General features: G+C 33.8%; 4 protein-coding genes across 7 annotated transcripts in view; 1 reads left to right on the top strand and 3 right to left on the bottom strand.

Moving 5' to 3' along the window:
- Positions 1–10,431, bottom strand: part of LOC109539954 — a 28,811-nt gene extending 18,380 nt beyond the window's left edge. For all 3 annotated transcript variants that reach the window (XM_019908033.2, XM_019908031.2, XM_019908032.2), the window contains exons 1-7: positions 10,171–10,431; positions 9,951–10,114; positions 6,580–6,761; positions 6,326–6,494; positions 3,309–3,477; positions 2,947–3,211; positions 2,695–2,878 (exon numbers count right to left, since the gene is read on the bottom strand). In XM_019908033.2, coding sequence (XP_019763592.2) covers positions 2,695–2,878; positions 2,947–3,211; positions 3,309–3,477; positions 6,326–6,494; positions 6,580–6,761; positions 9,951–10,114; positions 10,171–10,228 — 1,191 coding nt within the window. In that variant the 5' untranslated portion in view covers positions 10,229–10,431. The remainder of the gene's footprint in view (positions 1–2,694; positions 2,879–2,946; positions 3,212–3,308; positions 3,478–6,325; positions 6,495–6,579; positions 6,762–9,950; positions 10,115–10,170) is intronic.
- Positions 10,432–10,496: 65 nt separating this feature from the next.
- Positions 10,497–15,835, top strand: LOC109539955 (L-galactose dehydrogenase). 2 transcript variants are annotated; one of them, XM_019908035.2, is made up of 8 exons: positions 10,497–10,585; positions 12,983–13,167; positions 13,266–13,383; positions 14,109–14,270; positions 14,339–14,572; positions 15,195–15,326; positions 15,386–15,549; positions 15,639–15,835. In XM_019908035.2, the coding sequence occupies exons 2-8, from the start codon at positions 13,028–13,030 to the stop codon at positions 15,712–15,714; spliced, it is 1,026 nt and encodes a 341-aa protein (XP_019763594.1). In that variant the 5' UTR covers positions 10,497–10,585; positions 12,983–13,027; the 3' UTR covers positions 15,715–15,835. The 2 variants fall into 2 exon arrangements, with proteins under 2 accessions (XP_019763594.1, XP_019763593.1); XM_019908034.2 differs by lacking the exon at positions 10,497–10,585 and adding an exon at positions 12,845–12,924.
- A 484-nt stretch (positions 15,836–16,319) lies between these two features.
- Positions 16,320–26,598, bottom strand: LOC109533203 (transient receptor potential cation channel subfamily V member 5). The gene is made up of 19 exons (XM_048664828.1): positions 25,974–26,598; positions 25,624–25,918; positions 25,068–25,525; positions 24,907–24,989; positions 24,728–24,823; positions 24,202–24,289; positions 23,334–23,510; positions 23,089–23,278; positions 21,960–22,113; positions 21,148–21,298; positions 20,111–20,214; positions 19,920–20,055; positions 19,703–19,867; positions 19,448–19,647; positions 17,434–17,588; positions 17,265–17,374; positions 17,030–17,211; positions 16,735–16,977; positions 16,320–16,527 (listed from the first exon to the last, which is right to left on the bottom strand). Exons 3-19 carry the CDS (start codon positions 25,156–25,158, stop codon positions 16,372–16,374), a joined length of 2,481 nt encoding a protein of 826 aa, XP_048520785.1. The 5' UTR covers positions 25,159–25,525; positions 25,624–25,918; positions 25,974–26,598; the 3' UTR covers positions 16,320–16,371.
- On the bottom strand, positions 25,417–26,238 carry LOC109539428 (MICOS complex subunit Mic60-like). The gene is made up of 3 exons (XM_019907201.2): positions 25,974–26,238; positions 25,624–25,918; positions 25,417–25,525 (listed from the first exon to the last, which is right to left on the bottom strand). The coding sequence occupies exons 1-3, from the start codon at positions 26,236–26,238 to the stop codon at positions 25,417–25,419; spliced, it is 669 nt and encodes a 222-aa protein (XP_019762760.1).
- Positions 26,599–26,608: the final 10 nt, after the last annotated feature.

The raw sequence follows: 26,608 nt of genomic DNA, 5'->3' as shown, positions 1-26,608 counted from the left end.
AATATTTACCTGCAAAGGGCAATAAATATATTAATCGTGTGTTCAGTGGTTATTTTTATGATACCCGATGTAGGGAATTACCCATAGTCCTTACGCTTCAATATTGTTGGCCTCTTCTGGCCTTTTATACGTTCCTGATAAAAATTATCCAAAAACATTCTTTTCCGAACAAAAATTTACGAAATAATCTGAGAAATCTCATGCACCTACTCCGATTATGACCAATTTGAGATATTCAAATGAAAAACATTTATTTTTTAATTATTCGGAACTTTTCAAATAGTAAGTGCATCGAGTAATAAATAGTTGAAGAACTACATCTATCCGGCCCCATCAAGGTTATTCAAATTTAGCGACAAATTTCCCTGTGGCGCAAATAGACGCCCAAATAGGTCTTCCCGGATAATACATTCAATTTTAAAATTATTGAACAAAATACGATAATCAAATATTGGGTTCTGTGTGAAAATAATATAAAAAAAATATATAAACTATTCTTTATTATTCGTAGCTACCTTATTAGCTTGTGAAAATATAAGTATAATTTTGATTGCTGCCCCATTTCAGAAAAACGCTGTGTAATCGCGCCTGCGGCGCCCTTCTCTTTATATGTGCGTATATATTGTACTACAAAAATGTATAAGTTAAACTTTTTATTGTCTTGATAAAATGAAAAATTTTAAATTAACACCTGCCACCAAATTGATTTCTTTCATCAATAAAATAATCTGATTTCAATATTTATCTCGCAAAACTTCAAATTACATCCATTGTCTTATATGCTTATGAGGCGACTTGTTCTTTAATGGCAAGGAGAGAAATTCACCTAATCAGGAAGCGAAATGACAATGCTACCTATTTTATTACTTGGTTATACTTACTTATACTTTGTGACATTTTCAGTTTTGGAAACAAATTTTTATTACTATTTTGCTTTCTTTTTCAACCTACCTATCCTCCAAATGCACCACGCCACATTGTAATCACCCTATTATATATGTATATTGTACGTAAATAGAGTATTCAACAAAAAAACACCAAATAATTGTAAACATGCAGTTTAATGCCTTATTCAATTTTGCTCACACATTTCATACATTAGAGGGGGTGCCAAATAAAACCCCAAAAGTCACAAAATGTATAAATTGGAGTTAACGGCTAATTCTTAATATTATCGATTATTTTCATATAAAGTCTTCAAGACAAAGCAAAGTCCCACAAATCCCTGTAAAACATCATTGGGAACTGTCGTGTTCCAAGCAAATCCACACATATCTATAATTATGTCTGATTTGTCCAAAAACTCACAAGTCCATGGCATCCAATAGGGTTTAAAAAAAGTTTTGAGCATTGCATAGTATATTTGCATCCGCCTAATATTTATTTATTGCTATTATTTTTGTTTAAAAAAGTAGGAAAAATCAAAGAACTTGGAAAACACTGAAGTTTGAAAAATGCCAATGGGATTGAAACGTGTTTCCAAAAACTTTATAAAATTAGCTATAAGAAAATCATTTTTATTGAAAAATTTCAAAAAAGCGTCGTGTAATCGTTTCTGAGAGGGTCAACGATCATTTTTCGTTTTGTTTAAAAGCAACACCTCTTATAGAAATTCCTCTCATTCACCAAATTAGTGCTGCTAAGAAAAGCTTTCATAAGTTTTTTATGTTACAAGAATGTTGCAATTTGCGAAAATATTTCCACTGTTCCAGAGGAAGAGCAATAGGGTAAGAATGATGAATGTTGCTGCTTAGGAGATGACAAGGCCTTATACAGAACTAATTTTTGTTGTAAACTTTAACTTTCTATTTTTGCATAAGTACTTAGTTAAGGAAATATAAATAAACCAAACAAATTGAACAGACATTTACTGCACTTGGTTATTAAATTCCTTATAGTTAATTATCTGTACAAAATACCACAAGTCCGCGCAGTGTTTTAAGCAAAAACCCACATATTCAAACGTTTAATGCGATTTACGTACGTCGTAAGTTTTTTAAAGCTTTCTGAGCAACTTATAGAATTTCAAAGATAGAGACAACATTAAATGACAAATTCTGACAAATTTAGATGCAAGCCTTGAGTTCTTAAAAATTTAAATCAGCAAAAAATTATTGATAATATGAGAACGGTTTCAGCTAAGTAATTAATTGTCTTTAATAAATATGTTTACGTAGTGGGTACTGAATAAACTAACTTTGCTCATTAGCTAGCACACTTGAGTATAATTTTCTCTACTTACACATTTTAAATTATTGTTTCTAAAGCATTCTGGACTATTTGTATCGACAAATTTCCTGCATGTTTGCGGTGACTAAAAAAGTTAAACTAACAAGCAGTTATATCGCCGGCTTCAGTAACAAATCAGGGTTTAATAAGCTCAAAGCTGTGCTTACCTTTCAAGTCGTGTTTTCAAATTTAACAAAAAATACAAAATACGGCTCATTTAGTATATTTCATAAAAATCACCTGCGTACTATTTTAAAACGGAAATTAATTTGAATTGAAATTCAAACCACCTTTACAAAATAAACAGATTCTTTTATCTACCAATCTGCATGGAACCCATTCAAAGAGGAAGACAATGGCCACCCTGTATAATGTGGATGGATCAGTAATTTTTAAATAACCCCCCAAAATAGCCACTATTACAGGAATGCGTTCATGTTACATTAAGAGAGTTTATTCACTCACCTCTTCAATAGAAGTAGTCGGTCTTTTGTTAGTGGGGGTAGTACCAGTAATAGTATTTCTTCTTTGCAAAATAGGTCTAGGCTTGACAGGGTACATTCGGAAGTTTCCTTCTAAGGGACTGTCCGGTGGTTCACTATCACTGCTGCTTAATTCGGCTTCAACATTGTGAATTTCTTCTTCAGATCTAAGAAAATTAAAAATATAATCATGGCATGCACCTTTAAAGTGAGCCCATTTTTACAATATACTTACTGTATAATTTTAATATGAGGTAAATCCATAGGCAGCAATCTAGGTGACGGCAAGTTCTCAGTCCATTTAGACCATTGCTCGGTGCTTCGTTTCCTACTCGGTAACCTGTAAGGTTTCATGTAGATTTGACCATACACTTTCGAATGTCGTGGTCTCTTTTTAAGTGTCAATACTATTTCTGGCGATACTTCCTGTAGTAAAAGCATTACCTTCTTTGCTTGCCAACCCACCACAGTTTGATAGTTTACTTGAACTATTTCATCTCCTATCAATTAAACAAAAAAAACTCAGTTCATCTTCTCCATCATTATGAGCGTTCTGCATGCACAGTATTCACCTTGCAGTATTTACTTAAGACTTACCTTCTTCAATTTTGCTGCTACCATGTGCAGGTGATCCAAACTTAATATCAACAATCTGATGAATTGGATGATAATTTGGCATGATATAAAATCCTAATTCTTGTTCTTTTTTCTTTAATTTTGCTAAATCTAAAGACGCAGGTTGCAGAATCATTGGATCACAAACTTCCTGAAATAGAACGGATTTTTAAATACGTAGGTATATCAAATATAAACGGGATTGATCTATTTTTTAATTTCGGACCGGTAATGGGCTTCGTCAAATGGTTTGTAGGTACCTTGGGCGGTTAGGGAGAGGATGGCAACGAATTGAATCCGGTCAGATACGCTTAGTATTGGTACATGTTTCCGTGGAACAACGAATAATTATTAAGTTTTTGGCCAAAGAGTGGCTAAATCTATCAGACATATCGCGGCAAATAAACGCGCAATTTGGAGATAACAGCTTATCAAGAACCCGCTTCTTTGCATGGCGCAAATAATTTTTCCAAGCGCTTTAAAAAGTCGAACATCAGAGTCCCATTCCGCACACAAGAACGAGCCTTAACACCATTGAAGTGATCCGAGCTCTCATATAGGCCCATAAACCTCTTGAATGTCCCCAAAAATTAGAATAGCGGGTTCTATTAATACATATGGAACGGATTGGAATTATTAGCATTATTATGGATCTGAGCACCGATTATTCACAGAATAAAACTTCTTGTCTTCAGACAGTTTTCAGATTCGTTTTAACTGTACAGTTTGCTGAGTAGGTAACTGCACCGCTTAGTTAGAATTTGGTTTCGATTGAGCTCTTGGTTACTATACTTGGTAATAAATTTTAAATCTTGAAATAAAAGGCGAAATTTGGATATGATATACAAGATTAGGCCGACATGTTATGCATTAGGCCACTTTTTTCCCGTTTCTCAGCATCAGACTGAGCTGGCTGGATAAAGCGTTAAATGACACATTTTAATTAATTAAGGCATGAGATCTGGAGCTAGCAGATAAACCAACAAGCTAGAGAAGATTGAAAAAAATATATATATAAAAAAAGCGAAGATGCTCAAAACTATAAGATAATAAAATTAATATTCAATGTAAATTCTCAATAATTCTTGAAATAAGGACTTTCACAGGACATTTTTAATTACTTGAAATTTCGATAGTTTCTATCATCGCTCGGAAGTTGATGAACAGTTTAATGTTTAAGTGATTCCTTCGCGGTTTTTTGGTTTAGTCAATATTTTTTGAAAAGCAAAATTAATTCGGTTTTTTATTTTAGTTTTAGCGTTGTGCATTATTCACTGCAGGTGAATGAAATTCATACAAATATAAATAGCTAAATTCAAAATTAAGTGAGCGAAAGCATTTTTGGTTTAGTTGTTGTTGATTTTCGGATTTTCGTTAAGTTGGAACGTGAAATTTGTCTTTGGAAATATGGCCATGCGAACACGCACTTTCTACAAAAATGTCAACAATAAATAAACTGAAATCAAACTGCCAGGTACAATGAATCATCGAAAGGACGAACAAGCACATGATTATATAATCTGTAGTTTGAATGTAGTAAAATAGTATCAATGTAGTTTGCTACCGACAGTGGACGAAATTGGTCGATAGTCCTTTGTGTCGTATGAATCGCGTTCTTAGATGGGAAATATAGAATGATTCTGGCCCTTATTCTCCCTGCTAACTGCAGGGTTACATTTTTATATTCGAAGTGGATTTTCATTCTGTGTAGTGTGAAAGTGTAGTGAACTTGCACTGTAGTGCCAGCTTGCAGAAAGCTGGTAAGATTATTCTATAATCTATAATTTTTTTAGCTTGAACTGAGTTTAGTTTTCCGACAAGAAGTTTTATGGATTCTTTATATTTATCTCTCTTTGCTTTGCTGGTTTCAAATAACTTTGGCTTTGGACAGAATTCCTGCTGTATTAGACATTTCGTTCTTTCTTTCCAGGAGGCACTGCGCAACTTTCGGTAAGTTTAGCATTACTTTGCCGTTGATTGCCAAGCACATGTAGCACTTTCCCATATTCATCATCTGGCTCGTAGGGTGGTTTTGGTTGCGATCGAGCTATTGGTTCTTTTGCACTTTTAAAAAGTTTGCGAATATTTTGGGCGGCTTTGTATTTTTACATCAAGCTCCTCTGAAGCATGTCTCTAAAGAACCGTTTCAGATATGCAAACATGGATTCTAGTTTAATATTTTTGGGCAAAAATAGTCAATAGTGTTAGTTTTGCTTGTTTTTTTTTATTGCAAAATCGACGGAAACATGACGCCGCTCTTTTCGTCGTCGCTGAAAAACTATTTGAGCCATAGATTTATATTTTTTATTATTGGTTATTCGATACAGTTATTAGTTTAGATTTATTATTAGTTTTTTATAACTGGTAATTCGATTCAGTTATAACAACGTACGAGAGTAAATTCTGGTGGATTTTATACGAAAGAAACTACGAAATTTGAATATCAGACATTTAGGTGCAAGTTTAGGCCAAAATTTCATTTAAAAAAGCGCCTTCTACAGAATGTCAATATTTCAACTTTGGAAGTTGGAATTTTTTATTGAAGAGTCGGTAGTTGCGTGAAACCGGAAAACGGAACATTTCGAAGCTCCCAAATTTTGGAATGTGATTTGAAGAATTTCCGAGGCCATCACTGCGCCAACTCCTAAACATTCACTGGGTTACCCATGCCTAGTTTAAAGAGGTTTTAACTTAACATTACTTTTGCAAAAGGCAATTCGGTTGCTTTAAAAAATAGTTATTACATACTTAATTTGTACAGTCACTGAAACACACGATCAGTCACAGAGCTCTTTTTATATCCAAATTCGCATTGTTGAGTTTTTTTTTGAACTGATCCAGATGATAATCGTATAAAATAGATCTATCATGAGGCATGTTAATTTTTCTTAAGCTTTTCCTTCTCAAGAAACACAAGATTTTGTTAACTACCTTAGAGTGAATATTTTATTAATGGAATTATGGAAAAGGGTGTTAGATAACTAAATTTAGACACTTACTTGAATAATATGATCTGCAATCTTGGCAAATTTATCACAAATCTTTTTGATTGTAGGAACAGGATTCTCAGAGAAAACTCCTCTGTGCGCTATATAAGCCATTTCAAAACTTAAACTCAGCAAGTCCCTCTTGCTATCTATGTAGTCTTTGTCTCCAGTAAACGGTGCTCTATAGAAAAGTAGATTTAAAATGAAATTGAAAGGATGAAAATTCAATAACAAAAAGCACCATGAAATGAATAATTTATAGTTACCTATCTAGCCATAACACCAAGGGTTTTGCAGCTGCAATGATATTATGAACATCGGACATAACTTGTGTTTTGAGAGAATCACACTTTTCGTCGATTAAAAGTAGTTCCTTGTAGAGGGAGTTGGCAGTACAAGACAGTTTAAGGGCCAACATTTGCAAGTTTTCTTTGTCCAATTCATAATGCTAAAATATAAAACGTTACTGCTTACTAACATGAAGTGCGTGTGTTAGAAAAAAGCAACTTATTTATTTCAAGAGTGAATTAACACATTTACAATTTTTTTCAAACATATTTTACTAGTGCGCTTTAAACTTTTGTTAGCGCATAGATAAATCAACAATAAAACGATTAAAACAGTTTATGTGTCTTCAGTCGCAGTGCCCAGAACGTGATTATTTTTGAACACCTTACTAATGACTGCAGGAAATTATACTTGCAACGTTTTCGTAAACGAAGTTTACGGTTCTTTTCAAACGGTAATTAAAACTTGCAGCAATTAATTTAGATATCTGCTGCTTCAAAGATGTTTTGCGGTAAAATTTGGGAATAGGAATTTCTGAACACGATGCAGAAAAAATCAAAACTAAAAAAGTTTTGATTTTTTTCAATTTTGAATTTAAAAAATTTTAATTTGTAACTATTCAAGCTTACCGCTGCGCTCCCTCTGCTTGGCTTCTAATAATTAACCACAAGTGAAAAATTGTATATAGAAAATTGAATTATGTTAATCTAAATATTACCCAGTTGATATCGGGGATATATGAGAAAACATGTTGCGTTGGTTAATATCCGAATATCAAGTTGGTTAAACGGTATTCGCTTAAGAAGTATGCCCGGTAGAAAGTGATCGTTTATTTACAATGTATCTAACATTACATTCAACATGAACAGGCGAAAATGGTTTTGAACTCAACTTTAACAGATGTTAATAATCTCCATTCTTTTCAACACAGTACATTTATGTTAAACTCGGGATTATCTCATTAATGTCGAGATTATCCAAGTTTAAAGTTTAACCGTAACAAATTTTTAGCAATATTGACGTTATGGCGAAATTTTGCATAAAACAATGAAAGAAATAAAAATTAGTAATATAACAATTATGGTTATAACCAACATCTAGTAGATTAATTAATAAATACGCACAAATTTAAGAAAAATAATCATAATTACACTCTTTTATCAAATAACATATTAATCAAGCGCAATCTTCCCCAAATTTCAAACGCCATTTAGGTGAGCAATCAAGAATTTAAATTTTCACGTAATCTATTTTGTGTCAGCGAATATTTAAAATACCCAAACACCCCACTTGAATTCATTCAAGATGTGAAAGCTACCACCATCAAGCCAAAACTGAGATTCCATTCATTGCATTATTTACGCTACTTTACTACACATTCCTTCGAAACCGGTATTCATGCGCATCGAAACCGGTTTAGAAGACTGCGATGATCGGGTGGGCTCAAATTCCTCGGGAAATCCCGCTTCCTATTGGCCGGAGTCGGAGTTCACGCATTCCGACGAAGGTCTCGCATTGGGGCGATGCCCATTCTTCGGGTCTCCCCGTCTGCCATCGGATGAACGAAAATTCCGCGAATTCTTCACGTTTTGCATGGGTTTCGGTTAAAGAATCAGATTTGAGGTATTGAATCAGATAGAGTAAATGTGAAATTTGCAGAATTTAGCCATATACAGCATAATTCCGACAGCTTTCCAATTCAACTCCGTCTAGCTGATAGCGCCTTAAACTTTTGGAAGTGATCATGGCCTATCATTTAGATATATATATAAATAATCTTTATTTCCTATAGAAAAAGGCTATCGACCCAATCTGTCTTTCTGCCCTATCATTTAGATGTTTCAGTGTTTTTCAAAATTCAACACTATTAACAAATTTTTGTCAAACGATTCGTGCTAAAGGATTTCAGCGGCCAGGTTCCGTACGACCATTCGAGTTCTTATTCAGATCCAGATTATTTAAAGTTCCGATTGTTCTTCTAAATTTCGGCCGGTCAATGATGTAGTGTTTCTGGAACAACATCGGGTCTTTAATCTGATAAAAAAGTAATTATAATTGCACGTGAGAATCACTATAAGAGAAATCCACTGTATTAAAATTAGGTTAACTAAGCGCGAAGAATATAAATATGAAAAATTTCAACTGCGGTCCCGAATAGGGTTTTCGAAAAATAATAACAATTTTAATACTGCAGGCTGAAATATTTGCACATTTATCTTAAAAAACGATGCATTTTTTACAAACACTTAAATGTTTCCTGTGTGATACATCTATCAACCAACAGAACATGAAGCTCATAATTAAACATATTTCTAGAAAATAAGCTTTCAAATTTCTCTGACACTCCATTTTTTCACTCTGGTTTAATTTATACCATTAATATTACCTAGGCATTACTACTGAGTATAAGTAGAACATATACACAGGGTGATTTTACGAAGCGACACCCCCATATAATTCCTTAAACGCGAAGAAATTTTCAAAATGTTTGAAATAAAAATTAGAGGTGAATATGTACTATATTTTGCAACCGCCAACTATTATCAAGGAGCTGATACATGCCGGTACCTACAAGGTTCAATTATCAGTTCATCAGTAATTATTTAAATTTAAAAAATATGCAAGTGATCCCTAGATGTTTAAATGTACTTCCATAACGGTTAATATACAATTGTAATTCTTTTGTGATTTTCTATAACATCTAATAAAGTTTCTTGGGAAATTTTATCAGATACATTTATAATGACTTGCTTCATATTTTTTAGGGCGTTAGGTGGTGTAGCATATAAATCTGGCGATCGAATAGGCCAAGAAATTGTTTCAGATCTTCTAATCCATCGATTAAGGTAGGTTTTGTTTAAAAACTATCCCGTTTTACGTGCATAAACTGGCAGGTCCAAAGCATGATGGGGTACCAAATATTTTCTCACATTAAGCAATATATATTTTTTTTAATTTTTGGCTAGCATTTGAGAGGAATTGAAAGTTCTCCAGACAGTGTTTTCAGAAAAATGAGGACCTATTTTTGCTGTCTCCAAACAAAATGCATCCCCATGCATTTAATCTTTTTGAATGTCACGTAATCTTCTATAATAAGACTTGGATGTGTTATAATATTGCTAGTTGTCTGTTCACGTGCCAATTTTTGTTAAGACATGCTCGTCAGCAAACAAAATATCTTGTAAAATTAGATGGTTTAGATCATCAACTTCATCAATTTATCAACTCAAAGTTATGTTTGAACTATTTTTTTTTCGTCTTGCTTAACGAATAACACGGAGAGGTAGCTTCGTAGATTTACCCTGTAGTTAAAATAATAAAGAATAGAAAATAGATAAAATGAACTCACAAAATGTCTTAAATGTTCGACAGCCTCTAAAATGATCTCTTGGTGCCCCAACTTTTTTATTCCAAGATTGTCAAGATCATCGGCTCGAAAGTTTAACAGTTGATGTCCTTTAACACCATTATTCAGAAAAACAGCCTGATATTGGAGTATCACATTGTCCAATCCTGAAACCGCAGGAATTAAGTAAATGGTTGAAAAACACAAGAAACCCAAATTTTACCTTTTAACCAGTACATAACTTGCTCCACCGACCAGTCCTTCACATTTACGTACGCCATGATATGAGTAAAGTTTAGCMCCGATAATAACCAACAACATTCGTTAAACTATACATAAATCACTAAATTAAAATTGCAAAAAATGTTCCGTAAACACTATAACTAAAACCATTGTTTTCTTTTAACTTAAAAACAAGTTCAAACAAGTCCCGATTACTGTCATTTGTCAGTTGGGAGATTCCATTACTCATTCATCAGCTGACTAGCAATTGAGAACGTGAATGTTGCCAGATATGTGCATTTTTAATGATGTTTGGGAGTTCCGCTAAATTGTTGCGTTTAGGGAGTATTTGCAGTTTGCATGTCACGTCTAATACCCGTGGGTTACGATAACAAGCAATTGCATGTTTTTTAAAGGTAAGCAGCCTGTAATTGTTTAGGAGTTTCACGGCTAAAACCAAAGACATTAATAAATAGACCAAGCTATTCATTCATAAGTCTCGATTTGTTTGAGATCAACATTGAATTCTATCGATCGGCGATTCATCAATGAACAATAGGTGGTAGGGATAAAATCAGGTACCGATACATATTTTACAAACAATAGAATTATCCATCCAAGGACACGCTCGGCTGGCCGCTACGGGTCCTATGACTAGGCATGGACTACTCCACAGAACATCCCCCCTTAGATGTGAAACAGAAATGATAAATTTTGAATACACGTTTAGCGCCCCCGACGGTGAAACTCGGTTAGAATATGTCATTTATCTAATATTTTATTCCTGATTGCTTTTACCAAATTATATCAGCCCGAAACCTGCAAGCCTACTTACAGTTATCAACCTAGTAAGTATATATTTCCGGTCAATAAAGGAGAACTTATGATAATATTCTATTAAATACATTATCACGAAATCAGTTGCAACAATTTTTTGCGATTTTAACTGTTCTTAAAAAATGTTTGTTCCTATTATGTAGAACACAGTGTACGCCTTCACTCGTACAGATACAACATATCGCCCCAAATGGAGATAGCCGCCCCCGCGTCTAGAGAACATATCAATTTAGCCTTATTTAGTTACCATTCTAAGGGGGGATATTTTATGGACTACGCCTTGTAGATATTTTCCCTTACTATTTGCGAGTTCCAAAGTCCAGACGCCCCCTGGTGACTAAATTATAACTACAAGTTTAGTCGTAATTTGACATTTGTTTTGTTGACATTTGTGTTTACACCTGATTGTGATTTGTTTTGTTTTGTTCTAATCAACTTTTGCATTCTTAAAGAAATAGAAACAGATCGAAAAGTGTGTAAGTATTGTTTTATGTTATAAATGTCATCAACTTCAATAAATAAGCAAGTCTGACAAATCTGAACTGACACTCGACAACGAATAATTTGACGTTTCGCAGCGCCACCATCCCGTTAGTTAAACTCGCGAATAATGTTACTATTCCGTATTCCCCTCATTAACGGCGTTTTCATGATGAATGTTTCATTATTTTTTCTTGTAACTAGCACATTAAATTCTTATTAATTTTTTAATTTTAAATTTCAACGCTTTATTTTAATGACATTTACTTGTCGCTTATTACAAAGAAAACAAGTATTAACACTAAATACCCTGATAGCTACCCTTTTCTTGATATTTTCTTGTTGATGCTACTCAGGTACAGGATGTCCCGTAAACCCATGATCAAACGGGTATTGCGATATTATTTGGATCAAAAGAAAACGATCTGACTTAACTTGTATTAACAAAAAGTGTCTGGTTCCTCTGCCATTGATGGTCAATGTTCTTCAAAAAAAATATGTATTTTGGTGAAACTCGCCAAACTCGAAAAAGCGTCAATTCTTGAGTGTTGTGGTACAAAAACTACCAGAACTTTGTATTTGGTGGATGGAATCAACTAATTTTTTTTTGGTTGATACGCTAATCGTTTATTCACAATTTTGTGCTCTTTGTAAAATCTTGTAGCATTCATAGTTTTTGCGCGAAAAATATGTCTGTTTTCTTGCCACTTAACAATGTTAGACATTAACTGCGAACATTTGATTAAAAACTGAAATATTAAATACGAAAGTGTTTCTATTGGTTGGAGACCTGTCAGTTCGGTTCTTGGGACATCGGCTTAAGAGTAATAATTATAATTTGGTTTGTTTGTTTGTGCGTCACTGATGTCCACTTTTGTTCAAACGTAATACATTTCTCCCTTTTTCTATTAGATATCCACATACATAGATATATAAAGCTTCAGTTTATAATGTTTGAATTCATTGTTATTCGCTTAATCCTACAGCAAATTTACGGGCTGCAAAGCCTTTTAAAGTTTTATATAAATGAAATGATAATTTTAATCTTCCTAGGTATATGAAAATTCAGTGTGCGTATCTGATATGAAGCGACTTTTGAAAACTATGAATAACCTTTGTTGGATAGATTGCTGAGATTTTAACATTTTTTTTATAAAAATAGTTTCACATAATAAAAACGGAAGGAGTTCATTATGTTACTCATTGTTGTTCAACTCGTTCGTTTTCCTCCTGAAATTTGATATTTTTGTCGTAAACTATTAGTTTCCATGTTTGTTTCATTATGAAAGTTTGAAAACATATAATTATTTTACCTCATGCTTGAGAGCTGATAGTTTTTTCCGCGAAACACGCGTTTGTCCGCAGTAATTTGATGAGTATAAACAAACGCGCTATACATAAGTACATACGTTTATTTTGGTGCATATCTAGAGATAAGGTCTGACAAACATTAGCAAATACGTAATTTTAAGTTAAGTCCATATTATTGTCAAAAGGTTCCAAAAATTCGTCTGCAGTACAAATTTATACAGTTTAGTGAAATGTCTCTGCCTGAAACGTATGTCCATGGTTTCCATGATGAAGCCCTGGTAAGGGAAATGCCTTGGCATCCTTTAGGAAATACTGGAATGCAAGTCAGCAGAATAGCATTGGGAGCTGGTGGATTCTCATATTTTTATGGGTATGGAAGAAGCGCAGTTAATAGAAAACAGTTATAGGATTAGGAATACCTAATGCCCCCCTGGGAATTTTAATATCAATACTGCATTTGCTCTCTAGAGACTATGATATAGAAGAATGCAAGAGAACTATCTATGAAGCAATCAAAAATGGAGTAAATTTTATTGACACTGCTCCATGGTATGGTCATGGAGAATCAGAGAAAGTTTTAGGGCAGGTAAAAATGTCAATAATAATTCTGTGAAATTGCCAATTTTGAACCAATTGAGAGTACAAAAATAGTTAGTTAGTAAGTTAAATATGCAGAAGTGATTAAAAATTGGCATCCCGCTTCAGGTGTTGTCAGGAGGCGTTTATAGAGTAAAGTTAAATTTAGTGTTACCTTCGGCCCATAAGACGCTTCCAACATTTAAGTTCATGTTACAAGGTGCATTTGCTAATCTGAAAAATACGGTACATGTTTGTAGACGCAGTCTAACGGTAAAAATAGAGTTCTGTTAAAAGTTCCGTTTGTGGTAATCGAATCGAATATTTCTAAAATGCCTATCACCAAAAAAAAATTCAAAAAATTATTCGACCTGCAAATGCAACTCTAAAAAGTCTAGAACACAGTTATGAAGTTTTTTTTATAAAAAAAAATCGACTGGTCATGTTACTTTAGCAATAAAATTCGTTCCGACTAAAAACTTCTGAAGTTCGCGTCCAGTTGATTTATTGCGACTTTTATTCAGTATTTTAAAGATTTTTCAACTGTCGATTGGATCCTTCGAAAATAGAAATAGGTGCTTAATGCTGTGTGCGAAATTTATAAGCTCTGATACTTTAAGTGCTTTGTACTTATCTTGGATGAAAATGCTTAAAGCTCTTCCCAGACGTTACTGAAACCGACTAACATTCATAGATACAATACGTCATGCAATACTCTATCTATAATTATTTCAGTGCCTACAAGGAATTCCACGGGAAGCCTACTATGTAGCTACAAAAGTAGGTCGCTATGAGAAGGAGGTTGCGAAAATGTTTGATTTTAGTGTTGAAAGAACTCGTCGAAGCATTAACGAGAGTCTTGAAAGGCTTAAACTAAATTATGTTGACTTGCTGCAGGTAGATAACGTTGCAAAGGGGTTTTATATGTTTTTTATTAGTAAAAACTGTATCATGGTTTTGATTAGGTTCACGATGTTGAATTTGCTCCTTCGATGGACGTAGTGCTGAATGAAACGCTGCCTACAGTTAAAGAAATTGTTAATTCAGGAAAAGCTGAACACATAGGTATAACTGGTTACCCTGTTGGCGTTCTTAAAGAATGCATTGAAAAAAGCAAGGTTCCGATAGAAACTGTTTTGAGTTATTGCCGCTCTACTATGATTGATTACACATTGAATGAATATCTACCATTTTTTAAGGTAACATTTAAACGTACTAATAAAATGCAATAAATGTTTAATTAAGTGGTGTGAAAAGCAAAAACAAGCATCCATAATTTGGCTTGTCAAGAGATGTTGGGTTTGAGTGTTTCAATCTTTTTTTGTATAAGGTTGTTAGTGTAAAGCTGGCTAAAGAATGGATTTTGTAGCAGTCGTTTCGTAGCAATCGAAATCGTCTTAAGGCCACCATCTTAGTCAAAAAAAATATTTGTAAAATTCTTGTTGTGTGTACGATCCAGATCTAGTCACTGCGAGGGTGAGTTTTCTTTTACAAATATCAAGCTGCTGCGGCTTAACACCATCAAATCAAAATATCAGCTTCGTCTCATAAGAGAAATAGGACTTTTCAAAAAAAATGTGTTGAAAACGCAACAAGCTTTGGATCAGTGGCTTAATTAGAAAAATTAAGCTTGGCGCAAAAAAACGCCAATAGATGAAGTGCTTCACCGTTTAAGAAATATTTAAATTCTCCGAAACCGTGTGAAACAGCGATCTAGGGAATAGAGCAACTATTTTACCTCAGCGTGCCGAAAGTTGTATTATGGTATAAAATTAGAGCGAAACTGTTAGTTTACATAATATATAGTTTGCTTCATTGTAGTCAAAAGGTATCGGAGTAATTAATGCAGCCGTTAATTCAATGGGTCTACTTACTAATAATGGGCCACCAGGTTGGCATCCGGCCACCGACTCTATAAAAGACGTGTGTAAAGAAGCGAGTGATTATTGCAAAGTTAGTTATTAAGAAACGTGAACAAATTAAATTATCTTAATAAATTAATTTTACATCAGGATAGGGATGTTGAGTTAGGCAAATTAGCAGTTTATCACGGGCTGAACAATTCTGATGTAGTTCTCATTGGAATGAACAATAGGAAACTGCTTGAGTATAATCTAGATGTTCTCAAAAATGGAATTAATGAGAAAGAGCAGAAAGTATATGATGACGTTTTACAGTAAGACTTCTTTTCACTCCAAATACGTTTATTTAAAAAATATATGTAGTTGTTTGCTTGGGTGAAGCAGTCTTAAATGTATTTTTTAGAATATTGGCAAAACTGCCAGCTAATTCACAATGGGAGAATGTTGAATTGGAGCGGTTCAGAAAGCCTCAGATATAATATTTTACTGGAATTCTGACTGGAAATTAAACTTGATGGGTGGTATTATATGGTATATTTTTAACAGCTGAGAGAAATTTACTGTTTTAGTTGATTATGAATAATAAAATGTGGAGGAGTGGTTTTTCTTTTCATATTTCCTTTTTTATTCACAAATTTACTAAATACGTTTCCTTCTTACAGTAAATACTTTTAGCGGTGTCAAAGGCTAATTTTTTGACTACATTATTACACACAAGGTGAGTTTTAATAGAAGTTTATATTTTGCAGCATTATTGTACGGTAATCGATTGCGATTTGCACTGTCTACTAATAATCCTCTACTCAAATTTTACTTACAACAACAGTAAACTATATATTTTTTTAGACCATTTCATTGGGTATTTTGACTCAACATTTTTAAAATTTATGAAAGTTAACGTGATTTTTCTATAGCAAATCTGCTTTCGTTCTCAAAACCTACCCGAATTTACCAAATAAATAAAATCTTAAGAACTTAGCAACAGTAAGATTTGCTTTGGTATTTTCAAACATCTTTCATTCTTCTTCTTTCTTTGGAGCAGTATATTACTGCTCCAAATAATGTTTGATTAGATAATTGTGCATACTTCAAAGCGCTTTTTTTTATTTCCCTTTGCAACTTATTACGTTACATAGTTATATCATAAAAGTATTTGCTGGTTTCGTTTCTACTTTAATAGTTGGGGTGTGGTCAGTATTGATACCCGCTAACTTGTCCTTTCTTATTTTGTTATGTCTATCATGTCGCCTTTTAATTTCTAAAATGTCTTTCATTTCTTCCTTGTCTTCTTCCTAAAGAGTAAAACGTGATTAGCTAATTAGCTTGCTAACAATAGTAATATCATTTATATCATAGCATCAGTTCATCTTGTTTTTTTTTGTTTTTGATAGTATAATTCGTATTGGTCCTATAAGATTTCAAAGATGAGAAATTCAAACACGCGCAATATTCCTGGTGGGCCTAATAAAACATGCATTTATATCTATCTAATATCTTACCGACTGGTTGAGCCTTAAAACGAGAGCTCTTTTGCCATCGCTCATTGGTTGTGAATAAACATTCAATTGCTTGAGCCGTTCAGGTGGGCTAACACCTCTTTCTACGACCAAAACAATGCGAGCCCACTGTCGCTGCCATTCGTTACGCGTTTCCGCTATCTTTTGGTATGTGTTACCCATCATAGCGATTAACATATTAATTAACAAAATTGCCACAATGGCCATAAATATTACGAAAAGAATCTGAAAATAGGCAAAATGTTTATGCAGTTGCTAGTTCGTCCAGTTGGATTACTTTAGCCTCATATTCGTGCTCGGTCCTAGCAAATGCTGTGTAATAATCTCCGAAGTTGGTCATGGACATTAAAAACATTGCCATAATGGATTCGGATGGAGTTGACATTGGATTCGTAGCCGAGTCATCGACGTCTTCTGGTGTCAATGGGTTATCAAAAGACAAGAAAATTATGTAGTATGCTAAAATATTTAAAATGTATTTTATTATGTTGTATCAAGAAAAAACTAGGTACCTTGAGAAAATCCCATGACAAAAACCATGTATATAGTTGCGAAACGTAGCAAGTCGCCTAGAACCATGCGATAGATCATTACCACAAACGGACCTACTGTTTTAAAGCCTCTAAAAACCCCACAAGTTATACAAAAAACAAGGTTACACGGAAGCAATTTTAACTTTACCTACAGAAAAATAGGAAATATGGAGCCGTCGTTAGCATAACTACTACTGCGATTATATCTTCAACTTCATCCATGCATACCAAGCGCAGGCTAGGAATTACTCCAAAAACCAAAATGCAGGAAAACAAGAACATAACTCTCGAAGGAGCAGTCATCTGAAACGATAAGTTTGCAATGCCCCCACTATTAGTATTGAATTATTGCGTTTGTTATTGGGATTGTGTTGTTAGTCTTCATCTGTGCTCAATTTTTTTAAATGCTTTTTTATTTTGTCTCCCTGCCACCGGCGTATTCGTGCTTCTTCACCGAACTGTTCGAAGACTAGAGTACACTTCCATTAAACTCAATTTTTTCTTGCAGATTTTCGATGTTACTGGACAACTTTTTCAGTTCAATTTTTTTCATGAAAATTTTTTATTTTTACCGCATAGGTACACACATTTCGTCACTTGGGTTTTTCAGATTTGAAAGAGACCAGGCACGGTGTGAAAATGTTTTGTATGTTCGTAGACTTAATATATCAAGATTGGGCCAATTGGCTTGGATGAAATTTAGCACGAGTATGCTTGACATAATGTGGAATAAGAGAAAATTATAAGTAACACCTAAAAATAATGTCCACAGCCGGTAAATTCATGAGGACATAGCATTTTTATCAGCTTTTTTCAATCATTCTTTATCTGGGATCAGAAAAACCCAAGGAACGATTAGACTAACGCAAATTATAGATTGCATGTTAGTTCTGTGCGTAAAACTATGGAAGTTCGGGGTGTTCTGGGGTTTTTCAGTATTGCTTTGGCCAGCAACAAGGTAATAATCAGCGTTTATGGAAAAAAAATTTTCGATGAAGACTACCCATGGAGCGATTAGCAGAGACGCAAATAACAGAGTAGCTAAATGTTCGCTCTGCGCGTAGAAATAGGGAAATAGGGTTTTTTTCGGAGTTTTCCGGCATTCTATCGGTAACATGTTATTTAATAGCTTTTACGAGTTATTTCCTACCTACCATACGAATTTCTCAAGATATGATTTGCGTTATTTTAATTCCAGAATTACTTTTTTTTTTAACAAAAAACTGTTCAAATCGGAGATTTTCCGGTCCTTTCCTGGCCAGTAATATGGCAAATATCAGCTTTTATAATTAATTCTTTACCTACGGTAGACAGTACCCAAGAAACGTATAGCCTGACGCAATTTATAGAGTGAACATTAGTTCTGTAGTAAAACTATGGAAATCAGGGTTTTTCTGTATTTTTCCGACGTTTTGTCGGAAGGTAACATAGTATTTAATAGTTTTTAAGAGCAATTGTTTAACTACGATAAGATTTTCTAATGTTATAACTATCGAATTATTTGAATAGAAAACAGAGAAAATCCGTAATTTTCTGGGGTTGTCCGCAATAGCATCGGAAAAGAATTTTATTTTTTCAGTTTAGAGTCTAACAACGAATCTAAATAATTGTCATTTTACTACAAAAAATCACGTTTTTCAGTTTAATCGATTTTTCCGGAAAAATCATAATCCGAAGACGCTTTTTTGCTTAGATTTGAGTTCGGCATATTAAACTACATAACGAACATTGTTTGCGCAAAAATATTCACTTGCTATAAAGCTATGATTTACTTTATGGCATAAAGTGTAAAAAATATCCTATTTTCTCATGAATTTGCCGGCTGTAGAAATGTTTTTAGGTCTTACATTTTTTCTTTGTTCCACATTACATCAAGTATACTCGCGCTAATTTCACCCAAATCAATTGGTCCAATCTTGAGATATTAGGTTTACGAGTAATAATTTTTTTTTCACGCCCGTTCTTTATGGCAATTTTTTACGTTTCAATTGTTATTTATATATGTCCGTTGTTAATGAATAAGAATTGACTGGTGACTGGTATATTTGTGTTCGTTTAGGAGAATTTATTTTTCAGATGCTTGCTTTTACCCAAGTTTTAGGTCAAATTTAGGTACTAGATTATTCTTTTCTAATTCGGTTCTGTCTTTTTGTAAGCTTTACCAAATTTTCGAAAAACATTCTTAAACCCAAGAATCGGGCTTCTCTTACTGCGGCCGCCAAATAAAGAAATGCACCAAACGTGATTCCAAGTTCAGCAGTAAATCTCACTAGTGACTCAGTCGTGTCTAAATTCATTAATCGACATTCCTCTCGTAAATTATCCCACCATTCCTCAACATCATAATCATCATTGCTGGTATCTGCAACAACATTAGTTAGAAAATGTATTAGTTCATTTAGAAGATAAATGTTCACCTTTATTGACGGCTTGATGTAAATTGTGCAATACTTGTTGGCTTATGTTCACACTCATAATGATACTTTGGATAGTAGCATTTGGTATTTTAAGTTGTTTGGTAGTATTAGTGCTGTTTTTCGGAGAGTCCGTATGAATTGGTGGTCCCGGCCTTAAAGTAAATGCTGAATACGCTTCAGTAATAATTAAGTAGTAGAAAGTACATTATTCACTTACCCACAAGCGATACGGTGAAATAAAACGCAAAAGTAAAAAATTGCCGGTAAAATTTAGATTTCACAAACGTATTCCACTTGGCATTTAATAGATCAACTAATACTCCATCGAGCAGTTCTAAATGTTCATCTTTATCCTGAAAAATTGTTGTATTGGCACATTTAATAATGAGGCAATACGCTAAGACTTACACCAAATACTACCAGATTCAGCGCTGACATTTTACTGATTTGTCCAGTCTTAACATCTATCGTATCAATCTGAGATAGAGGATAGGCGGCACATGTAATGCTTCCTAAGATCGGAAAGTTTCAGTTTGGATTAAAAACTAATTAAAAAGTGCTAAAGTGAAAAAGTGTTACCTTTAGAAGAGAATTAATAGTAATAACTAGGAACAAATAGCAAGCTTCGAAATATATGTGTTAAAGTCGATAGATGGAATAGTTAGTGATCGAAAAATGTGTAGCGTTTCTGAAAAATTAAAATCCTATTTGCAACACAATGTTGTAAATAATAATTGTAAGGAACTGCGACGCGACAAAGGAAAGTTAGATAAAGAAAAAAATGGATAAAGTTTTTGGAATATTTTTCCACATAAGCGGTAGACTCGATTTATATACCCAAATAATTAGTTTTCAGCCGCAACATCTTAGCTATTTAAATAGCGTTTGAATAATCTTGGTGCTAACTAATAAAAATATTTAAAACACATCTCATTTGGGGTACACTTTATTTCAAATTCAATTCAAATAATAATTTAAATATTGTGTATTGACCGAAATACTATAGTGAACATTAAAAGTTTTACTTTTTTGCAATTTAGACGTGCTTTATCTAAAACACAATTTGCTTTATCTAAAACACACAAGAATATTTGACTTGTTTTTCAAAACTTTTTAGAAAGTTTATGGCAATATATATGTTTTTACATTCGTGCTACGCTACAAATGATGCGTATAACGCAATTTTTCCTGTGAAAAACTTTGAAAAAATTAACGAGATAAGTAGGTTATTTTTGTCTCATTTATTCACTAGCGGACATTGTAGAAAAGTTTGCAAGAAAATGTGTTTTTCTTAACTCTACTGTTAAACTCAAATCGCATTTTCTTGCAATATTATACTTTTCTTGGAACATATTTTTCTTTTATGGTTAATTAAGTTTTTATAAAGCTCCACTTGTCAAATTGGCGAAAATATTGATTAACTGTTAATAACTGTTATAGTATACCTATCTGCCAGTATATTTCCCTCTCTAGCTTTAAAATATGGAAAAATATATCCATTCTTGCTAGCTTGGCGGCCAGCGTTAAAGGTGTCATTTTCAGAATGTTCCTTATTGAAAGGTGAGCACCTAATTCATATGCCATATCGAAAGCTTCCTAGAACAATTTCAATACATAACAATAAATAAATAAAAATTCTTATATCTTTTCCTCACAATAAATTCCTAAAAAAGGTGCGACATCGGACCTTTTAGCCGTGTCATAAGATAAAGTTTTTGAATGTGTTTTGAACCACATTGTATATTCTAATGTTTTTTTTGATGGAATGTTTTATCAAAAAAAGCTATTATTTGCCCGCAAAACCAGGCGTCTATTCTTAGCAGAAAAAAGGAACACACTGGCTCCTAAAAAGGTATTGTGCCCCGGTCGCGAGTTAAGCTTGCTACGGCACTGGAAACATGCCACTTGTTAACTATTTAGCTGTTATTATAATATTTGAAATATCTGTAAAACAAACCAGAAGTTTTAGTTGTGCTACGAGGAAAGCACATATGAATACAGTCAGATTAAATTAGATGTTTATAATAAATCAATGTTTTTAATACCATATAATTTTCATAGATTTGGCTTTTGGGAACAACAGTTGGCCGCCAGATTGGTACGTTGTGTATAATTATTATACCTGATAAACTCTACATATTTATCAGGGCAATTATAAAAAAAATAAATTTCATTTTGACTCAAAGTTATAGCTAGCTTTCTCCAGGGCACTACTAGTTAGCCACGCTAATCAGGTGTTTATTCAAAATTATCTTACCACTTTGGAATAAATAACTAATAAATGCAGGACAGTGTTTCCATTAGTGTCTTGTGCATCTAAATTGGCACCCTTTGCCAAAATTAATCGAAAACTTTCTTCTTGACCTAAACATGCAGCAAATGACAATGGATATTCACCCCAGTACACATATCTGAAAATACAATACAATTAACTTTATACATTTGCTGGGTCTGAGTAGTGGATTGAAAATTCAGATTAACATTAACGTTTCGATTCACTTGCTAATCATGATCAAATGTATTTCATCAACAATTTTTTTTAAATTTCATCCATTGTGATCTCGTGCACTTAGTTCTTCCGATTCTTGATTTATTACTCCTTTTCAATATGTCTTTGCATAGAATTATTCTACTACCTAGAGCAATTTCTCTCTATCGGTGGGTACCTTGCCGTGTTTGTTCTTAAGCCTTAGAATTGCTCTTTTACTCTTTGCCGGTTTTTTTTCTCAAGACCTTCAAATTTCTATTTTCGTCTATTGCATTCATAATTAATTCGTTGTTGTAATTTGTTAAATATTTTCCTATGTTTTAGAGATATTTTTATTTAGTTCTCTCACATCGTGTTGGTTCAAGTTATCCTGCTTTAACAGTTTTCTTCGATTGTTCATTATTTCTCTGAGATATTAATTTGAAAATGATTTTTTACCCATGATACAAAGTACTTGAACGTTATGAATTTAATAGGAATGAAACGCAATAAAAAGTCTTTAAAAAAATAACTAAAATAAGACTCATATTTTGATTAAACAATCGAGTACATCCGTTCTGGACAAGTGGTGAATTCTTGGGTGTCGTGATACAAAAACTAACAGAACTTTTTATTTGGTGGATGAAGTCAACTCATTTTTTTTTTGGTTGATGCACTAATTATTTATTCACAATTTTGTGCTCTTTGTAAAATGTTGCAGCATTCATAGTTTTTGCGAAAAAAATATTTCTGTTTTCTTGCCACTTAACAATGTTAGACATTTTTTGTTAATAGAAGTTAGGTCAGACCGTCTTCTTTTGACCCAGATGATATCGCAGTACCCTGTTAATCATGAGCTTACGGGATACCTGTATATTGAGGTTCATAGTTAGTGAAAATAATGCAAGTACGAATTTACCCATCATAATTTGTTTCGTGATAAACATTCACCCATTCGTGATCTAGAGAATCAGTTCTCGATGATTTCTGATCTTCTGGACACATGAAATTACCGAAACATCTTTCCTGAAAGTTCACATTTGCGGCAAGAAGAAACTTTACCATGGAAGGATCCTCGTTAACTATGGCGATATGTAGAACATTTTCACCTAAGATCAAAACACGCTCTTTAGTAGGAAGCTTTTAAATATAATTTTTAATTACCATAGTATTCATCTGATATGTAAATATCGTTGATCAATTTGGGATAGAACCTCAATAGCCTCTTGGCGATGTCTGCATGTAGAGAAGTGGCATTCAATAAACAAAGATGTAAAATTGTTTCTCCAACCGCTCCTCTTTCTCTCAGCTTCCAACAAACATGCCGATATAATGATGGATCTGGAGAACATAGTTCTTTATTAGTCACCTCAGAATATCTACATTTTAATATTTCAATATTGCTTAGATTAGAATGCCTTTAAACCATATGGCCAGATTTGGAACATACAAAATCACATACGATTTTTCCCATTCAGTTGAGAAGTATTTCCCATAACTTGACTCAAGATATGTTCGTACTATTATACTTTGATTGTATTGTTGATCCAGGTGAAAGTGGAGAATTCGAAGGCAAACGATCGCCCTACCCATGGTCCCCTGTATAAGGGACTGCCCATATTTTATGAGGATTTTGTCCTCTAACAAAACGTGACGACGGTGTTTCTGGCAGGCTGGAAACGCAAAAAATCCAACACTACGTGACTTGTCGGATTCGTGCTCCCTTGCTCTGGTCGGTGCTGGTTGGTCTTTACACCGTCGAGCGAGAGGGGGCGTGGCCTAGGCCATCTACTGAACGAGACTGCCACCGGTTCACCAGGTCGAAGCAAAATGAGGTTTTTGGCTTCCCTTCAGGAAGACCTTTTTTCTTATTAAATGCTCCTCGAATAATACCAAAACCGCCACTTCAAGATTATATCCTGATCTGATTAAAAATAAATGTTTGGAGTGTTTCCTTCCACAACTACCAGTTTAATCTAATTTAGAAACATCACCAGGTTGAAAATAGGATGTTAAAATCCACTGATTTTACCTTTATTGTACTCTTCTTCAGTTATTTCGGGTCCTTCATCATCGACTTCAAAATCCTCAGGATTTTCCATTCCTCTAAGTTGGGGCAGCTATCAACAAACAATTTATATACAGGATCGCTTTGATGTATAGAAACGGTGGATTATTCAACCAAAAAAAAATGAGTTGTTCCATCCACCAAATAAAAAGATCTGGTAGTTTTTGTAGCACGACACTCAAGAATTCACCACTTGTCCAAAACGGCTGAACTCGATTATTTCAACAAAATATGAGTCTTACATAAGAGCAAATTCACAGCGAGTTTCACCAAAATACATCGTACCATTCTCCCGATATTTCAAAAAAGATCATTTTTTTGAAGAGCTTTGACGATCAATAGCAGAGGAGCCAGACATTTTTTTTCGATAAAAGTTAGGTCAGATCGTCTGCTTTTGATCCAAAGAATATCGCGGTACCCTTTTGACCATGTGCTTACGGGACACCCTGTATATGTATTATGTAATAATACATTTTTGCCTGACACTTACCAGTTTATGCTTCCCGCGTTCCTTGTTCCTTAAAAGCACCATTTGAGATATTGGGATATAACGCCCGGCACCTTTATTGTACAGAAAATGTTCCACCTATAAGCGATGCAAATATCTTTAAACATATTTTGAAAATAGACGCAATACTACACGAATGTATACTATTCATATGTATCGACCTTAGTTTTGATGGCGTGATCTATTTCCGCGTACTGCTTATTCTGGGCTGCCCTTTTCATAAGTTCCACCAGCAGACCGCCCCCTCAAATACGAAATCATTATAACCAAGTAGAAATGTTTAACTGATTAAAATATAGAAGAACAAACAGGTAAAAAATACCTTTCAAATCACAAAGTTTATATATCGGCTGCATGGCGGCTCCCGCCTGTTTTTTGACGCCACTAGTAACATTACTCTCGGTATTACCCATTTTTACAGCTTTTTTTGCAAAATAACTATTGTTAAATCCTGTTAATCACCCTAAACACACCACAGTAGCAGTGCAATTGATCAAACAGCAAACATTTCTGTACGAAAGTTTGATCGATATTAAATTAGGTAATTTGCATTAGAGGCGAAGCCAAATTGAAAAAAACTGGGGGCCCTAGAAGCCCCTCACTTCTCTCCTAAAAAAGTCCGTCTGAAATAATAAAAATTTGTTTTTAAATATATATATAATATTTATGTGCTATAAAAAATTCAAACCGCTGCAAGCCGCATATGCAATTAAAATTTTCACTGCTTGTTGAGTCTCGAGAAGAATTTTAGCTTCGTACATCCATTGCGTGGCAATTGACCTAAAATTATAGGGCATCAGCAACTGTGCTTGAGTAATTTAATCAGAAATCAATTAGTATATTTCTTAGATTTTAAACTGTTCTGCGGTCTTGCTTACCGAGGTGCTCCTTTTAGTAAGTTCATGTACTTTAAAGTTTGCAACAAATTCCCGTGATCTAGCCAGAACTTAGCTCTATATAGAATTTCGCTAGAATTCATTTTAGTAAAATCAGTTACATCATCATTTAATTCAGCTTGAGGAATACGGGATGGATTTATTAAGAATAGATCCTGAAGGTACGACAAGATGTGTACTACTAATGAAGCTCCTTCAGCTGGGACTAAGTCTACTTTTCTCGCTATTTTTTCCACTTGGCTGAATCTCTTTTTGAGAGCTTCTTCCGAAAATATGCCTATATCATATGCAAAAGATAATCCTTTAAACTTTCAAGTTGGAGTGGCACTCACCGCGCTCCCAGGCTTCTGTTGGTAATGAACGTAAAACGGTTCTAGCAAACTGATCATGAGGAGAGATAGCATTTACTAAAACACTTATTTCATTCTGAAGACATTTGATCTGAGTAGGACACTCTGGAGATCCGGTTTTAAGAGATTCTAGAACAGCCTGCGAAGCAGTCCATAAGATTGGAGCCTGTTGAAAGGATATCTTGTAATTATCTGGGGAAGTACGTATTCCATAAAATGTTCCCTCGTGAAACAAAAAGTCATACATTACATTAAATTAGGTAGTTATTTAAAAAAATAAAATAAAAAATTAAAAACATATATCAAGCATTTTCACTTGCTTTGTCAATTCGAAACATGACAATGGCTGGTTGTTGCAAGCCGGGCTCAAAACTTATTCCTGAACGTGGTGCAACTGATTATTCGAAGTGTTGTGAACTCGGTTGAAGCTTTAGCTGTTTATTTTCCAATACTTTAAGATGCATTTGTATTACATTCCTATACATGCGTCTATAGCCGCAACAGATCAGGTCGTGAGGTACTTTTGAGAAAAACTGTTAAAAAGATGGATTTTGATAGAAGAGGAAGAAATCGAACAATTTCTTAAAAAACAAATTTGCTATATTCCAAAGTCGTCC

This window comes from Dendroctonus ponderosae, unplaced genomic scaffold (genome assembly GCF_020466585.1).
Source record: "Dendroctonus ponderosae isolate FM_Combo_2020 unplaced genomic scaffold, Dpon_F_20191213v2 Dpon_F_20191213_3, whole genome shotgun sequence".
Taxonomy (NCBI): domain Eukaryota; kingdom Metazoa; phylum Arthropoda; class Insecta; order Coleoptera; family Curculionidae; genus Dendroctonus; species Dendroctonus ponderosae.
This window is presented reverse-complemented; position numbering and strand designations above follow the sequence as displayed.

Excerpts from the sequence above, each read along its gene's own strand:
- LOC109539955 (XM_019908034.2), top strand. The coding sequence starts at position 12,859 with ATGAGTATAAACAAACGCGCTATACATAAGTACATACGTTTATTTTGG. Across the intron at positions 14,271-14,338 it reads ATTATGTTGACTTGCTGCAG|GTTCACGATGTTGAATTTGC; the intron begins GTAGATAACGTT and ends GGTTTTGATTAG. Across the intron at positions 15,327-15,385 it reads AAGCGAGTGATTATTGCAAA|GATAGGGATGTTGAGTTAGG; the intron begins GTTAGTTATTAA and ends ATTTTACATCAG.
- LOC109533203 (XM_048664828.1), bottom strand. The coding sequence starts at position 25,158 with ATGGGTAATACCGAGAGTAATGTTACTAGTGGCGTCAAAAAACAGGCG. Across the intron at positions 19,868-19,919 it reads TTTCACCGTATCGCTTGTGG|CATTTACTTTAAGGCCGGGA; the intron begins GTAAGTGAATAA and ends AAGCGTATTCAG. Across the intron at positions 17,212-17,264 it reads TGTCATGGGATTTTCTCAAG|CATACTACATAATTTTCTTG; the intron begins GTACCTAGTTTT and ends TAAATATTTTAG.
- LOC109539428 (XM_019907201.2), bottom strand. The coding sequence starts at position 26,238 with ATGTATGACTTTTTGTTTCACGAGGGAACATTTTATGGAATACGTACT. Across the intron at positions 25,919-25,973 it reads AACAGAAGCCTGGGAGCGCG|GCATATTTTCGGAAGAAGCT; the intron begins GTGAGTGCCACT and ends CATATGATATAG. Across the intron at positions 25,526-25,623 it reads TTACTAAAAGGAGCACCTCG|GTCAATTGCCACGCAATGGA; the intron begins GTAAGCAAGACC and ends CTATAATTTTAG.